The sequence below is a fragment of the Rhinatrema bivittatum genome, chromosome 1 (assembly GCF_901001135.1).
Source record: "Rhinatrema bivittatum chromosome 1, aRhiBiv1.1, whole genome shotgun sequence".
Taxonomy (NCBI): Eukaryota; Metazoa; Chordata; class Amphibia; order Gymnophiona; family Rhinatrematidae; genus Rhinatrema; species Rhinatrema bivittatum.
This window is the reverse complement of record NC_042615.1, coordinates 278,893,749-278,914,841: the sequence shown is the minus strand read 5'-3', so window position 1 is coordinate 278,914,841 and position 21,093 is coordinate 278,893,749. Positions and strand designations below refer to the sequence as shown.

General features: G+C 46.9%; 1 protein-coding gene across 3 annotated transcripts in view; it reads right to left on the bottom strand.

Annotated features, from left to right (window-relative positions):
• Nucleotides 1–21,093, bottom strand: part of TTC31 (tetratricopeptide repeat domain 31) — a 167,312-nt gene that overhangs the window by 58,340 nt on the left and 87,879 nt on the right. For all 3 annotated transcript variants that reach the window (XM_029595609.1, XM_029595600.1, XM_029595618.1), the window contains exons 11-13: nt 17,211–17,352; nt 9,201–9,305; nt 8,784–8,874 (exon numbers count right to left, since the gene is read on the bottom strand). In XM_029595609.1, the coding sequence (XP_029451469.1) occupies nt 8,784–8,874; nt 9,201–9,305; nt 17,211–17,352 (338 nt within the window). The remainder of the gene's footprint in view (nt 1–8,783; nt 8,875–9,200; nt 9,306–17,210; nt 17,353–21,093) is intronic.

Sequence of the window (21,093 nt, the reverse complement as noted above, 5' to 3'; positions counted from 1 at the left end):
CTGCCATGGCAGGGCAGATAAAGGCATCGCACCCACCATGGACCTCCATGGATGATTTAAAGGGCCCCCTGGAGGAGCAAGCCAAAAGGCTGGATCAGGCAGAACAGGTGCTCGATGAGTAGGGGGACCGGCTGACAGAATCGGAGCGCCACGTGGCGAAGGTGCAGGTCCAACAAAGATCTTCTGCTAAAAATGGAGGACCAGGAGAATAGAGGTCGCAGCAATAATCTTAAAATAATTGGGCTACCTGAATCAGTGCCGGAGGGTGAGTTGACCAATTTTGTGAAAACATGGCTCCCTGACAAATTGGGCCTGGTGCTTACTGCAGATAAGCTGCGCTATGAACGGGCTCATCGGGTGGGGCCACCGCGTGAAGCACAGGCCAGACCCAGACCAGTGAGGCACGCATTCTTAACTGGGCGCACAAAACTCAGCTGCTCCGCACCTTTCAGCAGCAATCCACGGTGGAATACCAAGGCCACAAAATATTGCTCTTCAATGACTTCTCTGCAGCTTCGGCAGCACAGAGGAAGCAAATGGCACCAGCCTGCTCCGATCTTCATAAAAGGGGAATACGTTTTGCCCTCCTCTATCTGGCGAAACTATGGGTACAGCTAGACAATCATGTGATCTACCTCACATCTAAAAAGGAAGCCTCATCTTTTCTGGCACAACCTGATAATCCTGGAGGGGAGTAAACAGAATTATTGGAACACTAGGTGACAGGCCAATGCCCGTGCACTGCGGGAACAAGGGGATAGATGGCCTATTACCTTGCGTGGAAAGAACCCACAACTTAGAGTGTTCCTGGTCACTGCACAAATTAAAGCAGTTATCAGCTTATCACAGTTGCTTTTTCTCTTGAACTCACATAGTGACAAGCCAGAGGTATCCTGCTACACAGCAAAGTTCAAGTCTCGGGCCTAGAGAGACTGGACAATATGATAGATATACAGATCATACCGTAATCCCAAAGCTGGGCGAACAATGAGGGGGGGTACCTAACCGCGTTTGGAAGGAATAGTTCCAGAAAGGGAAGGTCCCTGTGCCTCTTGGGGCAGGTGTGTAGTACGTATGTGGGTATGGATGTGGCATGCATGGTGGGGGGGGGGGAAGATGGGAAAGCGACCAGGGAATAGCTGTATGGTTTTCAACTCCGCAAGATCCGGGGGCTCATGCTGGGGAACCTCGGTATCACTTCTTATTGTGGTTAAAGCCAAGGGCTGAAGGCCCTTTGATACAGCATTGCAAATGTGGAGATCATGGCAACGGTTAAAATTGTGTCCTTAAATGTGGCTGGTATCCACTTCCCAATAAAAAGATCTAAATTGCTTTCTCTGTTACGCCACCAACATTCACAGGTTGCGTTTCTCCAAGAGACGTACCTGGATGTAGAGCATGGGAAACTAAAACAGGACTAGGTGGGGCAGTGTATTTACTCTTCTTTCTCCACTCGCAAGAGGAGTTTTGCCATCCTCATACACAAACAATTGCCTTTCCACCTTGAGCGGGTATGCCAGGACAAAAAGAGGGACGATATGTGGTAGCCGCTGAGGTCCTCTACCAACAGCGGGTGACGTTTTGCAGCCAATAAACAATTCGACTGCCGACCACCCAAGGCCGTTGTGGCCAATGACTCCAATTTAGGGGTAAACTTCCTATGTTAGGAACTTCAGCTGCTAGATGCATGGCGGGTCTTACATTCCACTGAGTTACTCTTTACTTTTTATTCTAACCCACACATCAGTCGTATTCCCGCCTGGATCACTTATTAGTCTCGGATAGCATGTTCTCCGCTATAGAGGACGCTACCATTGGGGCTATTTCATTCTCAGACCACACCCCGGTGACTTTCACGTTAAAGGGTGAGCGAGGACCTCTGGGTCCCTTCTCATGGCACATGCGTCCCAACCTGTTTCTGGATAAACAATTTCATGCTCACTTGCAGGCTCAGTGGAAGGAGTATTTGGAGTTCAATGTCTCCCCAGAGATCTCCCCAGGAGTGCTCTGGGAGGCTGGGGAGACAATGAGGCGCGGTCATATTATAGCTTATGTTGCCAAGGTAAATAGACAGCGCAATGCGTAAATTTTACGCCTCACTGATGTTGCGCCTTTTTTTAGCACACCAGCACATGTACACCATGTCGTCAATTGATAAAGGTCTGGCGGACCAAGCGCGCACAACACAATTCATTACTGCACCAAAGAGCTTCTAAATCACTGAGGTATTACCAATATCAACTACATAAGTACAGTAATAAGGCGAGTAGAATGTTAGCAAACTTAGTACAGCCCCGAAATCAGCAAACGGTCATTACCGGTATCAGAGGGCGGGATGGGGTGCATAAGACTGCAGCAGGGGATATCTCAGTTCAGTTCCTGGACTACTTTAAAATGCTGCATGCTGAAAAAAAAAAAAAAAACCAAACCCTGACCCGGCCACCACAGAGCACTTTTCAGGGGTTGACCTGGCCACGCTTGACTGCAGATCAGTTAGCAGCACTGAATACGCCTATTAGCGACAGCGATGTATATGCAGCGATACAGGACTTGAAAGTGGTGAAGGCGGCAGGCCAAGACGGGCTCGGGTCCAAATTTTACAAAATTTTGAAATTCCAAATTTTTGCACTGCTGTCCCAGCATTATAATGAGCTGCTTGTTTCTAAAGGGCTCCCTGTTGAGGCCAATCGCTCGGTCATTGTGGTCTTGCCAAAAAAGGATAAGGACCCTTTGGAGGTTAGCTCGTATCGGCCTATATCCCTGATTAACGTGGATGTAAAGATCTTAACGACCATACTCGCTAGGCGCGTAAATGGGTGTTTGCCTGCTCTAATTGACTCAGATCAGACTGGTTCTATTAAGGGACGACAGGGTGTAAGGAATGTGAGGCGCCTCATAGCAGCCCTCAGCTACCATCCTACGATGGATGCCTTGATATTGAGTTTAGATGCTGAGAAAGCCTTTGACTCCATATCATGGGAATATCTGTTTTGGGCTATGCGACAATATGGCTTTTCAGGCCCGTTTATGACATGGCTTGAAGCACTATACCGCAACCCTAGCGCTTGTATTTTGCTGAATGGCGCCCTTACGGAACCCTTTGCCTTACAATGTGGGGTGTGCGGCAGGGATGCCCGCTATCCCCACTCCTATTTGTGTTAGCAGTGGAACCCCTAGCTACCCAGCTGCGGGGAGAAAAGGATTTTTGGGGACGTAGCATCGGCAGCCACCCCTTAAAAATAGCACTTTTCGCCGATGATATTTTGCTGTTTGTAGGATGCCTGCATCAAAGTATTCTGGTGATTATTCATATTTTTGACCAGTTTCAAAGTATTGCAGGGCTGAAGATCAAATATTTCCAAATCTGAGGCCCTCACATTAGTCCCAGCACTACCACAGTCCTGGGGCGGTCCCTTTCCCTTTGCGTGGGCCCCTGGCAAACTTCGCTACTTGGGGGACTGGATTCTCAGGGATGTGGGCCAAATGTATGAACTAAATCTTTCTGCAGTTATCAGCGGGGTACAGGCACAATTAGTAGCATGGCGATCTCTCCCACTCTCGCTGTTTGGCAGATGCACATTGATGAAAATGTTATTGTTTCCCAAAATTCTATATGTGCCTCACATGCTTCCCTGTTGGATTACTGCCAGCAATCTAACACACCTGTGCTCCAGCATCTTAAAATTTTTGTGGTGAGGCAAGGCTGTCCGTATCAAATACACCACTCTTGAAAACCCACGACAGGTGGGAGGGTGCGGGATGCCTGATTTTCGGCTTTATAATGTCACCTGCCAGCTGAGATTTGTGGGAGAATGGTTAACATAACTACTGCTATTGTGAGTCGGGGTTAGTGAGCACAATGAACAATGAGCACAATGGAACACAGTCATGGTTTAATGGAACACAGTCAACATGGATTTACCCAAGGGAAGTCTTGCCTAACAAATCTGCTTCATTTTTTTGAAGGGGGTTAATAAACATATGGATAAAGGTGAACCAGTAGATGTAGTGTATTTGTCAAACGCCTTCTGAAAATCCAAAGTTCCTTCTAGGAAAAGTAAAATGTCATGGGATAGGAGGCGATGCCCTTTTGTGGATTACAAACTGGTTAAAAGACAGGAAACAGAGAGTAGGATTAAATGGTCAATTTTCTCAGTGGAAAAGGGTAAACAGTGGAGTGCCTCAGGAATCTGTACTCGGACCAGTGCTTTTCAATATATATATAAATGATCTGGAAAGGAATAAGACGAGTGAGGTTATCAAATTTGCGGATGATACAAAATTATTCAGAGTAGTTAAATCACAAGCAGATTGTGATACATTACAGGAGGATCTTGCAAGACTGGAAGATTGGGCATCCAAATGGCAGATGAAATTTAATGTGGACAAGTGCAAGGTGTTGCATATAGGGAAAAATAACACTTGCTGTAGTTACACGATGTTAGGTTCCATATTAGAAGCTACCACCCAGGAAAAAGATCTAGGCATCATAGTGGATAATACTTTAAAATCGTCGGCTCAGTGTGCTGCAGCAGTCAAAAAAGCAAACAAAATGTTAGGAATTATTAGGCAGGGAATGGTTAATAAAACGGAAAGTGTCATAATGCCTCTGTCGCTCCACGGTGAGACTGCACCTTGAATACTGTGTACAATTCTGGTCGCCGTACCTCAAAAAAAGATATAGTTGCGTTGGAGAAGGTACAGAGAAGGGCAACCAAAATGATAAAGGGGATGGAACAGCTCCCCTATGAGGAAAGGCTGAAGAGATTAGGGCTGTTCAGCTTGGAGAAGAGACGGCTGAGGAGGGATATGATAGATGTCTTTAAGATCATGAGAGGTCTTGAACGAGTAGATGTGAATCGGTTATTTACACTTTCGAATAATAGAAGGACTAGGGGGCATGCCATGAAGTTAGTAAGTTACACATTTAAGACTAACTGGAGAAAATTCTTTTTCACTCAACGCACAATAAAGCTCTGGAATTTGCCGCCAGAGGATGTGGTTAGTCCAGTTAGTGTAGCTGGGTTCAAAAAAGGTTTGGATAAGTTCTTGGAGGAGAAGTCCATTAACGGCTATTAATCAAGTTGACTTAGGGAATAGCCACTGCTATTAATTGAATCAGTAGCATGGAATCTTCTTGATGTTTGGGTAATTGCCAGGTTCTTGTGGCCTGGTTTGGCCTCAGTTGGAAACAGGATGCTGGGCTTGAAGGTCTGACCCAGCATGGCAATTTCTTATGTTCACCCTGGTTGCCGCTTTGTCTGTTACATCTCCAGCCCTCGAAAGACCGCACCTTGGACTTCCCTAAACGGCTACTGTATCCCTGTATTCGTGCCTGGAGGTGGCTGAGGACGCTCCATGGCCTGGCGGCCTCCACCTCTTTACTGATGCCGCTGGTGGGCAACCTGGACTTTCAATCTGGCCGGGAATCCAGCGGCATCTTTCAAGTGTGGGCCAGTAATGGGGTCGCCTTTGCTTTTCACTTGTATGACTCAGAATCTCATGCCCTTTGAGACTTTCAAGTGCTGATTAAGGATTACCATTTATCTCCATATCATTTCTTTGCATACCTACAAGCTCGTCATTACCTGCAGTCCCTCACTTGGATGGCAGAGGCGTTGGCCGCGGGAAACTGCCTTTGCAAATACAGTTTTTGATGCAGCCTGTCTTCATAACACTATAGCAGGATGGAAATCCCTGGGTCAGGCCCGTCAGGCACGCGACTTCCTGCAGCCACTGGCGCGCCAGTGGTTTGCTATCCTGACCGAGATGTTACAGCGGAGTGTATGCTGAACGGCTTTAAATCTCTCCACGCTCAAAACCCAGACGTGGGGCTTCGTGAGCTACAGTTCCGGATTCTTCACTTGGGTTATTATGATGATGTTCGCCGGTTCAAGATGGGCCTCACAGATTCCCTGTTCTGTATCAAATGTGGCCTAGAGGAGGGCACTTTGCTACACAGTCTCATGCAATGCCAGACGCTTACTCTGTTCTAGGCGGCTGTGCTGGATACTATCACCCGCTGTACTGGTATTGCCACTCATGCCTCCGGCAATATGCGGATAACTCACCCTTTCCAGGCGCTGCCGCTGGGCACTCACTCTAAGGTAAAGTTCGGGCGAGTAGCTGCCCTGCTGGCCTGCCCACGATCTTGTCGGTGTGGGCAGAACCTGCAGCATCTCCTACCTTAGCGGCATGGCACAACAGGATGGCCACGTTTATGCAAATGGAGCGTATGGACTAAATTGCTGGCAACCGCAGGTAGGATAAGCAATACAAAGAGTGCTGGCAGGCGTGCTTCGCAATATCACCCAAGGAAACAGACTGGACTGATGGAAACGGGTTATACTGTGTCATGGCACTGAATTTCCTGGTCTCGGGAGGGGGGGCTACCGCTGCATGTTTGAGATGGTTGGTTGACTTATGGGGGGCAACATGGGTGAATGTGGATGCTGGGATGTCTGTGGTTGGAGTGAATGTAGGGGGTGCCTATCACTTGGGATGATATGTTGGGAGATTGGGGATTCCAAAGAAAATAAGGAAAGCGAGAATTGCATTGTATACGATCAGGTGACTGTTCATGTTTCTGGTATTGTTTGCATACACTGTTTCTGATGTACCATGCCATGTTGGCGATGGTTGCGTGACACTGTTTTCTTTAGCGTATGGATGCATAATCTTGCTGCCAATAAACATTTTGAAAAAAAAAAAATCAAATGCACTGATAAGAAGGAAGAGGAAGAAAAATCTGAAGTGTCCCCTGGGAGATCATCCTCCACTTCAAAATCACCCCCACCCCCCTGGGCTTCACAGGCCTCCATCTGGCTCGAATCGGCAGGAAACAACGGAGGAAGAAAAATCCCCCTCCCCCTTCATGGCCTCAGCAGGAGATGCGAGGAAAGTTAAAAGGCCACCATTCCCGTGGTGATGCTTCCCAGACCTGCGCTGCCGTTTGCACGCCCCCCCCCGCGAGCTCTCCCAATCTTCCATCTCTTCCAGAGAGGCAGAGGCCATTTTGGGACAGCCATGCGCGCGACTCTCCACACATGGCACATTTACTGTCCTGTGACATGCACCAAGTGCGCCAATCGTGGGAGCCCATCGCCTAAGGAAGAAAAACCGGGGACCTAACATCTACAACTGCTGAGCCCTGCCGGCGTCAGCCGCACGACATCTCCAAAGCAGCAGGAAGCTCTAACAAAACAAAAAAAAAGTTTTAAAGAAACTTTACTGAAAATAAAAGCAAAACACTTCCCTGATGATGAAGAGCGCCAGCAGGCTCTGGTGGTGAATGAACTGGCTCCACCAGATTTCAACCTCTGGCAACCAAAGGACTGGGCAAACTAGGGTCCCCAACCCCTCGCTCATCCACCTCAATACCAGGAGGGATGGCCCCACCAGGACCTACCAACCTCCTGGGAGGATTCACCAAATTTTCCTGAGCCTTTTTTTTTTCCTGGCACAGACTGCAGAGGTTTTGCACCTCCACCATCAGCTGGAGCCAGAGAAATACTGAGGGACTGTAAGTGGCACCTCAGGTTATGTTGCAGTGTCAGTGAAACTTTTTCTGTCTCCATCTGCTGGGAGGGAGTCTGGACTGATCTAGGTACTTACAGGGAACTGTACATTGAATTTCAGTGCACAGTCTTCATGGAGGGCTTATTACATTAGTCCCTTACGACAGGAGCACTCTTACCTTTCCTTTTCCTGATCTAAGATTAGTCCTATTGCCTCCTGCTGCTATGCATACACAGAGATAAACCTGTTAGTGTGTTGGGGGAGGCCACAGAGGCTTGTGTAAACTTCTGCTAAAGTGGACTCAAAAACCAAAAGAAAAAAAATGCTTTTTAAAATCCGGCATTTCCTGAAATAATACATGCTCTGCAATCAGGGAAGTTCAAAGCTGCTATGAAACGGACAAATAATGAAAACAAAATTCAATGGCATGAAACCACTCTCAAAACAAAACTTTTCCAAAACTTAAAATGGAAGAAAAATCTTTACTAAGGATATCAGATACCTTGGCACCTGAAGGTCACAACAGAAAATCAGACAGATGTGGTTTCCCTTGTAAGACTAAAAACAAAGGAACCAACATGCAGGGGATATGCTGTTACCGAGGGTATAAGAGACAAACTATGAGGGGGTCCAAGAAAATTGTCTGTTTATACAATCAAACTTGCACTGAGCATACTATCTTTACATCATATTAAATTTCTAAAATAGAAGTATCTGAATACTATAAAATCTGAAAAAAAAAAATCTCTCATTTTATGCTTGTAATGGGCTTTAAACAAACAAACCAGTATTAATCTCAAACCATTTACCACTGTTCTATTCTCTAAAACTTTTATAAGAATATCAATGAAAGACTCAAAATACTTATTTTGGTTTTTGTATCTTGTATCTGTTTTGTATCTCATCTTTTGGTTTTTGTATTTGCATTGTGAGGGAAGGATAGTGCTTTCTGTAGTTTTTGGTGTTACCTAGGATACGAAATTTCAGGTCCAACTGCACTGAAAGTGCCATAACCAATATCCTTCCCTTTTATAAGTAGATTGCTCACATGAAGAGCTTCTTATTAGTCAGTTAAATCTCTCCTTCAAGGGGTTGTTTTTTGGGGTTTTTTTGCAGGTCATGATATCTTTTACTGAAACAAGGCATGAATTTTCCAAAGATGAAAACTGGCATGACATTTTCAGACCACACAGGGCCCTAATCTCTGGTGTGACCTTTTATTGAGGTGCAGAAGGGACAAAAAAAACCCCCTGGAGAGTCCTTACCAGGCTGGAGGGGCTGAGATAACGGGGCTCTAAGTAACAGGTCTGGCAACTGCGGCTTGAGCACATTATTTTCTCTGGCGAACCGTTTTTCCTGAGAGAGAAAGATTGAGAAAGGATGAGGCAAGAAAACAAAACAAAAAAAATACAAAATAAAAATGAAAGAAGAGACAAAGGTAGGTGAAAGAAAGGAAGGATGATTGGGAAGATAGCAAGGACTCAGGTTAAAAGCACATTGCAAAAAAGAGACCATTCAGAGCTGGAACCCTGCTCTATGTCCCTGCATCCCGTCGGCTGATGGTACTGCACACATGAGCACCATTTCAATCTTACACTCCCTCTTACTTCCTTGTCCTCCTAACAGTTCCCCTTCCTACAACCAGCCCACGGGCACACACTGAGCTTCTCTGACAGGCTCACCAGTATAATTTGCATCTGGCACTTCTGTAGCTCCAGGGCAGCATCAACATGAGTTTCATTGGCTTTAAGAACAGCTTCAAAGGTGCTTTTTGCCTCGGTGTACCTCTGTGGAGAAATAAGAGGAAAGATGCCTCAGTTCCAGAGCTTTTCTCCCTCCTGCCGTCCTTGTGCCAGACCAGCCTAAGATGAGCACAGGGAACTAGGAGCACAAGGGAGACAGTGAGGAAAGTTCCTGTTGCAACAACAGAATCAGAATGGGAGTCCAGTCTAAAACACCAAAACAGAATGAAAAAAAAAAAAAAAAAAAGATATAGCTGGAGTGGTGGTGAGGGCTGGAGCTGGTTTGTCCTGGCATCTGCTGCTCAAGTCCCTCTTGTTCCCTACAGCTTGTCTTTCCTTTCATAAGCCCAGCTCCTCCTCCTTAGGACTGTCTTCCTGCCACTCACCTGGAAAGTTGGGCTGCCACCACCGGAAGCCATTCAAGAAGCCAGCAGTACAGCCACAGACTGGTATACAACATGGAGACTCAAACATCCTACCCTCATTATGATCCTTCTATGTAGAGCTTCCTATACAAAGTGGAATCTCACATGCTGGAGGAAGAGGGTTTTGTTGACAAGGATCATGAATGTAGGATCACAGGCCCCATGCTCGTTTGGTGGGGGGGGGGGGGGCAGGAATAAATGGACAAGTCAAAGATGGGAGAGGCCAAATTACCAACAATCATAGCTGTTGGTTGTAAGGTCGTCAGTCACCAGCTTCAGGTATTGACAAACCAATCAAATGGCAGATAGTCTGCAACCCTGCTTGTCGTCAACTCTCGGGTCCTGCCTCTGACTAAGGGTGGCCACAGAGTTTGCACCCAACTGTTATCCTACAGCTGTGCAGGATTCTTAGTTGAGACCCACACCTCCAGCATGATGCATACAGGCTTAAACTCTTTGCTACAAGATAGCTGAGCTGTAAAAAGTACAGTAAAGAGTATTAATGAGAAGAATCCAACAGGATAATGCAGCTTGTCTTGTACCACTGTCAGATTGCTAAGGTATAGTTGTTTTGGACTAACTTTCAGAACACAGTATCCTTTAGACCTTTTCTGCATTTGTTACTTAAGATAACAGCTCCTTTCATGAGAGACAGTAGTATTTCCATAAAGACGACATTGCTCTTCTGACTTCTGCCCCTTGCAGGTACCAATTGGCAGCTCCTTAACCCTCCACTCACTAGATGCCCCTCTTCCAGGTTTTCCAAGAGACTTTTCTTTTTGATTAAACCATATCCTAATTGGCCACACCCATCTCCATTGCTTCTGCTCCCTTAAACTACATCAGCCAAAAGCCTCCACTGCTATGACTTCACTTTCTCTCTCTCTTCGTGTTTATTTTTTTTGCAGCACCTTCTTCCCTGTCAGGACTCTGCCCAGATGTGAGCACAACAAGGAGAAATAAGTTATCTGATAATTTCTTTTCCTTGAGTCCAGCATGACCAGTCCAGGACCCTCCCTTTTCTGCCAAGAGTATTACCGTATTCTCCTGATTCATTCTCAGAAGAGCTGTTTTGTGTGTGCTAGCATCATGCTGGATTTGAAGGTGATAACATTATCAAGTAGAACAGTTATGTCTGTGTTTTTATGTTTGTTTTTATCCCTTGGAAGCCATCTTGAATTTGTTTAGGGGGTGAGGGAAAGGTTTATTGTATTAAAATGTTTGTCTTAGCTTGTTATAGATAATACTGGCAGGCTGAGGTCAACACGTGACTCTATAAGAGGTGACAACAGCAAATCTGTTAATCTGTTTCCAACTGCTAGTTGGTGGGCAAACTTCATGCATTTGGATTGTTCTGGCTAGACTCAAGGAAAGGAAACTATCAGGCAATAACTAATTTCTGCTTCTGTCCCAGCTGCCCTAGTTTTTCCTTTGCTCACATATGTTCATGTGTAGGACCAGCTCTAGGGAAAAAGGTGCTCTGTATGAAAATCTAGAGCACATCCCCTGCCAACTCATCCCTGCTCCTCAGGGGCAACGGGTAAGGAAGTAAGACCAGGGGGGGGGGGGTCTGGGAGTAAGGGAGAAGGGTGAACACCTCCCTCCTTCCCCATTGTGACGGTATAGAAAAGACTTAAAATAAATAAATAATAAAAGGAGGATAACCAATGGGACAGTGCTATATCAGGGTACAAATTATATCGCAATGATAGGGATGATCAATTTGGTAGGGGTGTGGCACTATGTCCGGGAGGGTAGAGAGTCCAACAGGATAAAGATCATACAAAAGACTAAATGCTCAGTAGAATCTTTACGGGTAGAAATACCATGTGTGTTGGGTAAGAGTACAGTGATAGGAGCATACAACCGTCCACCTGGACAAAATGGTCAGACAGATGAAATGCTAAGAGAAATCAGGGAAGCTAACCAATTTGGCAGTGCAATAATAATGGGAAATTTCAATTACCCCAATATTGACTGGGTAAATGTAACATGAGGACTTGCTAGAGACAAAGTTCCTGGATGTAATAAATGACTGCTTCATGGAGCAATTGGCTCAGGAACCAATAAGAGAGGGTGCTATTTTAGATTTAATTCTTAGTGGGACGCAGATTTGGTGAGAGAGGTAACGGTGGTGGGGCCACTTGGTAACAGAGATCATAACATGATCAAATTTAAACTAATAACTGGAAGGGGGACAATAAGTAAATCTACAGCTCCCTCCTTCCCCATTGTGACGGTATATACAGCTCTAACATTAAACTAGCCGGCCCCACCATTTGGAACTCCTTACCGCATGATATTCGCCTGGAGACATACACACCCATGTTCAAGAAGAAACTGAAAACCTGGCTCTTTCAGCAAGCCTACACCATGTCGCCCCCCATTACATAAATATCATTTGTATTGTATATGTGCTATCCACGTCTATGAAAGCGGTCTGAATACGGAATAAGCTATGTCCCTCATTTTGTACATTGTACGTGTTTGAAGTTATGTTATTTAGTTATCTTATATAACTTATATAGTTTTAATCCATTGTTTTTCTTGCCCTACCCTTGACCCTCCGACCCCTGACCCTCCACCCAGTTTTTGTTTTTCTCTGGTTATATGTAAGGGCTCCTCCCTATAATTATCTGTATATCGCCTGTTTTATGTAAGGGCTCTGCCTAAAAGTTCTTGTTTATTGTGAACCGATGCGATGTGCGAACGGACATCGGTATAGAAGAGACTCTAAATAAAAAAAATAAATAAAAAAGGGAAAATTTGATAAAATGAGGAAAATTAGTTAGAAAAAAAACTGAAAGGTGCAGCTGCAAAGGTTAAAAGTGTTCAATAGGCATGGATATTGTTTAAAAATACAATCCTAGAGGCGCAGTCCATATGTATTCCACACATTAAGAAAGGTGGAAGGAAGGCAAAACGATTACAGTCATGGTTAAAAGGTGAGGTGAAAGAAGCTATTTTAGCCAAAAAAACATCCTTCAAAAATTGGAAGAAGGATCCATCTGAAGAAAATAGGATAAAACATAAGCATTGTCAAGTTAAGTGTAAAACATTGATAAGACAGGCGAAGAGAGAATTTGAAATGAAGTTGGCCATAGAGGCAAAAACTCATAATAAAAACTTTTTAAAATATATCCAAAGCAAGAAACCTGTGAAGGAGTCTGCTGGATCATTAGATGACAGAGGGGTTAAAGGGGCTCTTAGGGAAGATAAGGCCATTGCAGAAAGACTAAATGAATTCTTTTCTTCCGCGTCTTGAACGAGTAGATGTGAATCTGTTATTTACACTTTTGAATAATAGAAGTACTAGGGGGGCATTCTATGAAGTTAGCAAGTAACACATTTAAGACTAACCTGAGAAAATTCTTTTTCATTCAACGCACAATAAAGCTCTGGAATTTGTTGCCAGAGGATGTGGTTAGTGCAGTTAGTGTAGCTGGGTTCAAAAAAGGTTTGGATAAGTTCTTGGAGGAAAAGTCCATTAATGGCTATTAATCAAGTTTCTTAGGGAATAGCCACTGCTATTAATTGCATCAGTAGCATGGGATCTTCTTGGTGTTCGGGTAATTGCCAGGTTCTTGTGGCCTGGTTTGGCCTCTTTTGGAAACAAGATGCTGGGCTTGATGGACCCTTGGTCTGACCCAGCATGGCAATTTCTTATCAGGGGATGGAAGCATTGATTGGTTACATGCTCTGTTAATGAAAGATATTAGAGATGAGTCCCGGGGACTAAGGGGTTCAGATTAGATGAATAGAGCAACTGTGCCATAGCCATGTAGAATTTTATCTCTAATAAAGACAGTGAAAGATGAAGTGCTGCATTTTCTTTTAGTAAACTATTAGTAACTAGAAAATATGAAATGGAAACTAACAGTTGCTCGTTGGAGATGCTTAAAATTGCCAAGTCCTCCAGCAGCTGCGATTAGGCTGAGTTTTTTTTTTTCTTGTTTGGAAAATAAATCTGACAGAGACTCACAGCAGACTAAGTCTGAAGCCCAGATCCAGAATGTGGCTGTGCTCAACCAAGGGAAGAGTACAAAACTTTCACCTTAGGAGCTGCCCCTCTAAATTGCTTCATCAGTATTCTTCATCCAGCCTAACAAGGCCTCAGATCACAGCAGGAATACATGCCCACCATTAGATACTGGCAGGCAGAGGACAGCATGGGAGATACTGGCAGGCAGAGGACAGCATGGGAGTTAGAGTTGCAAACTCAACCTAGATCGCCCAAACAGGCTAATCCAGTGCTGGGTTTACTAGATGCATGCATGGAGTTGTAGTTCCGATTGTCTCAATTTCCCGTAATCAGAACTACAAATGCATGCATACAATGGAGCAAAACCAGGACTGTATCAGACTATTTGGTTGACTTGGGGTGAGTTGGTGACCCTTACAGGAGTCTAAGGGGTGACATCAACAAACCTGTTAATTTGTGACTCCATCTGCTGGTTGGAAGTTATAACCTATTAATGTTTCATTGAAAACTTCTCTTGTTGCTTAAACTATATACAAATAAAATGTTTATCATGTACAAAAATCAACTATCACGTAGAGACAAGTAAGTAACAAATGTAACTGTTAGATGTCACTGTTTTGAATTGAAATACAGTGCAACCATCCTTTTTATATTTTCTTGAGAACAGTCCTCATCATCTTTTTGATTACATGAGCTTATGCATGCTGAAGCTACGCTCAGCATCAGCAGAGTTTGTCGTGCTGTTAATTGAAATGAATGCCCTCTGTCAATTGTGGGACACTAGCAGCTACTGACTTCCAAAAAGGATTCATTCTCTGCCAACTGATATAAATTGGCCACACATTCAGTTGAGAATTATTGTATAGAGATACAATTCTTCTAAAAGGACAAGAAGCTATCCAGGAACTATGTCAAAGTCCAAATTTGGTTTGACAAAAAAAAAAAAAAAGCCTTTAAGGGATCTCTGCCCACTCCAATCCAAGGGAGTGCTTGCTCTATTCACTCCAATCTCATCCTTTCTACTCCTGTTCCCTTCAGGAAGCAGGGAACAGGAAGGCAGGTCTGTATTAGGGCACAGAATTTCCTGGCTCTCCTCTGCTCCAGCCTCAGTCTTGCCCTTCCCTCCTGTTCCCCTGCAAGCTGCCTGGAAGAGGTAGGAACTGTAGATTAAAAGCAGAGAGATTAGTTGTAGGGGGCTAAAACAGAAAGCAGATGAAGCAGCCCAACAGGCACCGCAGCTTCCTTCAAACAAATAAACTAGAACTTTGCAGCTTCAACTTATGCGGCAACAAGCTAATTAAATGGTTTCTCCTGCAAGAGGAGGGGGTGGGCAACAGAATATAACAGTGAAAGAGAAAATATGATCACAGATATAGACTAAGACTTGTCTAATCTAGTTATTTTCCTTTTCTACTGTAGAGTCCACCAAACCTCCAGGTTCACCTTCACATCTGTGCAACTGAAGACTCTGTGCTTATCCCAAGTTTGGTTTGTTGTTTGTTTGTTTTTTGGTTGGTTTTTTTTTTGGTTTTTTTTTTTTTTTTTTTTTTTTACTATTTAGGTCTCTACCACCTGTTCAACATATCCAGCAAACTTTGATAGCACATTCTCTGTTACTCCTGAATCTACCTCCTTTGAGCCTCATATCATGACTTTTTGTTCTAGAACTTCCTTTCTGCTGAAAATGCTCTACTGGAATGCATTAATACCTTTGAAATATCTGAATGCCTCTATGGTATTCCTCTCTTCTGGGGTACACACAGGGCTTAATCTGTAGATAAAAAGGAAGTGGAACTGTGAAGCCACGTGGAAGGGAGTGGAACCAGGGCTGAGGCCAGGTCTGAGCTTTCTTCTAAAAACTCTCTCACTCACTTGTACACCTGTGATCACTTCCTGCAGCAGCAGAAGCAGTGGGGCTGACAGGAATTCACCCTGTGTGTCTCTTCACCCCTTTTCCATGGCTTTTCAGCTGCGCCAGGAAATTGCATAGAAGTCAAGGCTATGCGGCTGCTCTCATCTCAGGGTAAGCAGATCCAACACACTCTGCGCTCTGCTTTCTCTGGGGCCTGGAGGTGGCCAGAAACGATCCTGCTGCCATGGCGTCTGCAGGTTGCTGAAACTGAACTACACCACCAGCTCTGCGCTTATTTCTGTGAGGGAGTCAGAACTGATTGACCACCAGCTCTACTCCTGTCTCCTTGGGTCTTGGAGAAAAGGAGGGAGAGAGCACCATTCTTGGTTGTTCTGCCAGAAATTAAGCCCTGGGTAACAGTCATAAAAAGGGGTTGAATATGCACAAGTTTGAAAACTGTGAGCTGTAGTGTTTATCAAGGCCAGGGTTGAAGCCTTGACAGCTGGCACTATTGTTCATAAGTTTCAAACCCGTCAATTCAACCCCTTTTTGTGAGTGTTTTTGCTCTGCAGCATCTGCTTCAGAATCATCCCTTCTCCTTTGCTGTATAGAAGAAGAGAGGAGAGGGATCAGCAGGAGAGAAGGGGGCTGGATTAGAAAGAAGAGTGGCTGTTCTCAGCTCTCTCTGCTCCAGGATCACCCTCCCCTTCAGGCAGCCTGCGGGGAAGAAGAGAGGAGAGTGTTTGAAGCAGAACAACCCTGCTGCTCTAAAAAAGTGCTGAAATTAAGGACCTAAATATATATACCATGGCTTAAGTTATCTCACGGAACTTATAGCACAGATACTGCACAGTGGACTCGTGTGTCAATCTGTCAGAGAATAAATATTTTGCAAAAGAAAAATAAATCAAGGACTACCAAAACAGGCTTTTAGAGACACCATAAGACTGCAAGTCCTAATAAATATGAGTCTTTATTCCAAAGTAACCAGCAGTCACTGCCACTTCAGGAACATTTCAGCTTCAGGTGCACATTTCTTACAGCCCCAAATGTGTTTTCACTTGGCTGAATGCACAGAAATCTTCTATATGGTACCAAGCAGGGGTTTGACAAAATCCTTTTGCTGCTGACCTTATGCATAATCAACCCAAATGCTAAATGGACTCAAGCTATTCCTTGTCGAGCTAATTTCCTCTGCAGGTTTTTGCCCTACTCACCACAGATTACACAGTATCAACTGCAATAAATAATGCCAAATCCCAATCACGTGATAACATATATTATATTACCCTTTACTTCCAAGCATTCAAGTGTACTAACCTAGCAATCGCACTTCTCTTTCCACATCGAAATGTTATCACTTTTTTGACAGATGCACATTTTCAGAGTTACCATGGGTGAGAAATGCACCATATAGCTACCTAACCACAGCTTCCCTTGTCCAGCCCTCTCGCCTTCCCCTAGTGGCCCAGCAGGGCATACACATCCCACAGCAGCCTCTCACAATTTCCTACCCACTACACACACCTCTACACCACAAAATGCAAACACCACTGATCTAACACTGACAAGACCCGCCTCTTCTGTCTCTGTGTCTTGCCCACACAGCAGCAGCACCAGGCTCACTTACAAGTATTTTCTGCCTGGTTTAGCTGCAATGAGAAAAGCCAGTCTGGAGTTGGTCACAGTACCTTAAGTCCCATCAGTGCTTTGCCCTTCCTAAAATATCCCTTGGGCCAGTGAGGCATCAGACTCAGGGCTACCTCAGCGTCATTCAGGGCTTCTTTATATTGCAGCATCCTCTCGTAACAGTAAGAACGATTGCCAAACAGCCTAGCAAGAGATGGGAAAAAGAGCAAAGGGACAAATGATCAGCATTTTTTTTTGTCCACCTAATCAATGCCTTATTGCACACTGTCTGCTGTATCTACGTCACATTGCAGTAATATGCAAGCAATAACATTCAAAAACGTAACTGCTTATATGCAAAGGAAGATTGGTTCTTACCTGCTAATTTTTGTTCCTATAGTACAACAGATCAGTCCAGACTCCTGGGTTTGCATCCCTGCCAGCAGATGGAGACAGAAAGCTTTACTGACACTGCTATATAACCCAGAGTGCCACCTGCAGTCCTTCAGTTTTGACCTATATCCAAGTCAAAATAATATATATTTCTAATTAATCAAACAACTGATTCCCTGTACGTACCAGGATCAGTCCAGGACACCTGGGTTGTGACTCCGCACCAGTAGATGGAGACAGACTAAAACTTGTGGGCGGAGCCATATATGCCCCTGTGCCAGTCACAGCCCCTCAGTCTTACTCTGTCTCCAGTAGATGGTGCAGGTCCGGTCACAGCCCTGCCTGCCCTGGTTCTGGTATTCCGTCAGGGTCGGTTCTTTTTGTTTTGATTTGTTAGGCCAGTTTAGGCTACGGGTTTCTATTTGGCAATAATTTTCTAAATTGTCCCTAGGTCCCTTTCGCCCTGCCTCCCAGGGGGGTTGTGAGGTTCTGAGGGGACCACCCCCCCCTGGTTGAGGCCGCTGCTAGGGTCGAGGACCCAGCTGGCCTAGTAGCAGCGTCAGGGGTGACACCGGGGAGCCCGGTTCACTCACCCCTGCTGGATTAGGGCTCCAGGACCGTGGACAGCGACAGGCGTTTTTGTTAAAAAAAAAAAAAAAAAAAAAAAAAAAAAAGGTTTGTGTTTATTTCTGTGCCGGCTCTCTCTTGCTTCACGTCGCCACTCGTGGGGGGGGCGCCGCCGACGGGGGGAGGCCGTTCGTTTGAATTTTTTTTTATTTTTCGTTGCTCCTGTTGCCCCGTTTTCGTGCCTCTTCGCCAGCATGCCTCGCGGCTCGTTCTGCCGGGCCTGTGGCTCGGCACGCGCGCGCCTTTCGCGTGAGGGCCTGTGCGCGGCTTGTCTTCCGGGCGGAGAGGGGTCGTCTGGGGCGCCTCGGGGGGCTCGTTCGCGGCCCGCGCGATCGTCTCCGCGCGAGGGGGGCGCCGTAGACAAGCCCCAAGAGCTTTTCCCGCTTAGCGCGGGAGTGGCGGCCATTTTGGCCACGGGCCGCGAAATGGCGCGGGAAACGGCAGGGCCTTCGGCCTTGCCTCCCGTGCTTTCCCCGCAGCGGATCGCGGTCGGAGGGGGTCCCTGGGGAGTCCCGCTGATTTTTCTTCAGATTCGAGCTCGCTTTCGGAGGACCTTGCGCTTTTGTTGCGCAAGGTCCTGAAATACAAAAAAAGCAAGCGCGGCCGGAGTGAAGCTCGCAGGGCTCCACCGCAGAAGAGGCCCAGGAAGCCTTCCGGGGTCGCGGAGGGGCCCCAGGGCGCCTTGCGGGGGAAGCGGCCTCCACGTGGCGTCCCACAGGAGGCGGACACCGATTCCTCCCCCGAGGCGGACGCTGATTCCCCTGAGGAGACCCAGAAGGGACCCGACGATGTGGGAGCGGACGGCTCCGCTACGTCCGGCGTAGGAAAAGGCTCACAGGCAGTGGAGGGAGACGATCCCAAAGTGGTCCGGCTATTCCGTAGGGATGAATTGCCTCCTCTAATTCCAGCCATTCTCCAGGAACTGGGAATAGACCCCCCTCCGGCGGTGGTTCGTCAGGAAGCGAACATGGATCCGGTCCTGTTAGGCCTCACGGGTCCGGCAGTTGCTTTTCCGTTCCATTTTTCTTCAACGGACATCATGTTCCGGGAATGGGACACTCCGGAGTTAGGTTTGAAGGTCAGCAAGGCCATGAACAAGCTTTACCCGCTCCCGGAGGATGCGCTGGACCTTCTCAAGTTTCCCAAGGTGGATTCGGCGGTTTCGGCGGTAACGAAGAGATCTACTATCCCGGTTACGGGTGCGACAGCTCTTCGGGACCTTCAGGACAGGAAGCTGGAGGTACAGCTCAAGAAGATTTTTGAGGTTTCAGCGCTAGGAATTCGGGCCGCCATGTGTACGAATTTCGCTTTGAGAGCTGGCTTACGCTGGGCTCAGGTCCTCCAAGCCAATGCGGATCTTTCGGCAGACGAGGCAGCGCAAGCGGATAAGTTGGAAGCGGTAATAGCATATGGCGCAGATGCACTCCACGATCTGCTGCGCACTTCGTCTAGATCCATGGTGGCGGCTGTCTCGGCGCGCCGCCTCCTGTGGCTACGCAACTGGGCGGCGGATGGCTCTTCTAAGGCTTACCTCGGGGCGCTGCCATTCAAGGGTAAGTTGCTGTTTGGCAAGGAGTTAGATGATTTGATGGCTTCCCTGGGGGAAAATAGGGCTTTCAGGTTGCCCGAAGATAGATCCAGGTCGCGGCCTTCCTTTGCAGCCAGGTCCCGCTTTCGTGGGCCCAGGAAGGCGCGACCTCAAAGGTCGTCGGGGCACTCGTACAGGTCTTCCTCCTCCCGTAACCCACAGTGGCAGCAGCAGCAGTCCTTTCGTGGGAGGCGCTTTGGTAGACCAGGGGGTGCCCTGGCCATCACGGCTCCCAAATCTTCACAATGAAAGGGGGTCGGCCCTTCTCCCGCCGCAGCCTCAGCACGCCGTTCCCAACGTCGGGGCGCGGTTGCTGTCGTTTTACGAGAGATGGGCCAGAATAACGTCGGACCAGTGGGTCCTCACCGTGATAAGACACGGCTACGCGTTAGATTTTGCTCGCATTCCAGTGGACAAGTTCCTTGTGTCACCCTGCAAGGCTCCCGAGAAGAAGGCGGCGGTGCTAGACACCATCCGCCGCTTAGAGGACTGGGGAGCTATCTCCCCCGTTCCTGTCAGCCAACACGGCAAAGGCCGTTACTCCATTTACTTCATCGTACCAAAGAAGGACGGCACGTCCCGACCAATTCTGGATCTCAAAGGGGTGAACCGATGCCTTCGCGTGCCTCGCTTCAAAATGGAGACGATCCGGTCAGTCATCGCCGCGGTCCGGCCAGGCGAGTTCCTGGCCTCCCTGGACCTCACGGAGGCGTATCTTCACATAGGCATTCAGCCGTCGTTCCAACGCTTCCTCAGATTCTGCATTCTGGGTCGGCATTACCAGTTTCGGGCGCTCCCGTTTGGGCTCGCAACGGCCCCTCGTACATTCACGAAGGTGATGGTCATGGTGGCGGCGCAACTGCGCCGAGAAGGTCTCCTGGTCCATCCTTACCTGGACGATTGGTTGATTCGGGCGAAGTCCGAGGATCAGTGTCGGATGGCGGTGGCCAGGGTCCTCCATCTGTTGCAGTCCCTGGGATGGGTGGTCAACTTCAGCAAGAGTCATCTGACACCCACGCAGACCTTGGAATATCTGGGAGCTCTTTTCGACACGAAGCAGGGCAAGGTGTTTCTGTCGCTCGAACGGATGGGCAAACTGCAAACTCAGGTGCAGCGCTTGTTGTCTCTTCGCCAGCCGCGGGTCTGCGACTACCTTACGGTCCTAGGGTCTATGGCTTCCATGCTGGCGCTGGTGCCATGGGCGTTCGCTCATCTGCGACCCTTACAGTCATCCTTGCTTTCCCGCTGGAAGCCGGTCTCGGAGGACTTCCATTTACCGCTTCCTCTAGCGGGACACGCGAGGTCCAGCCTGCGGTGGTGGCTGGACCCCAGTCATC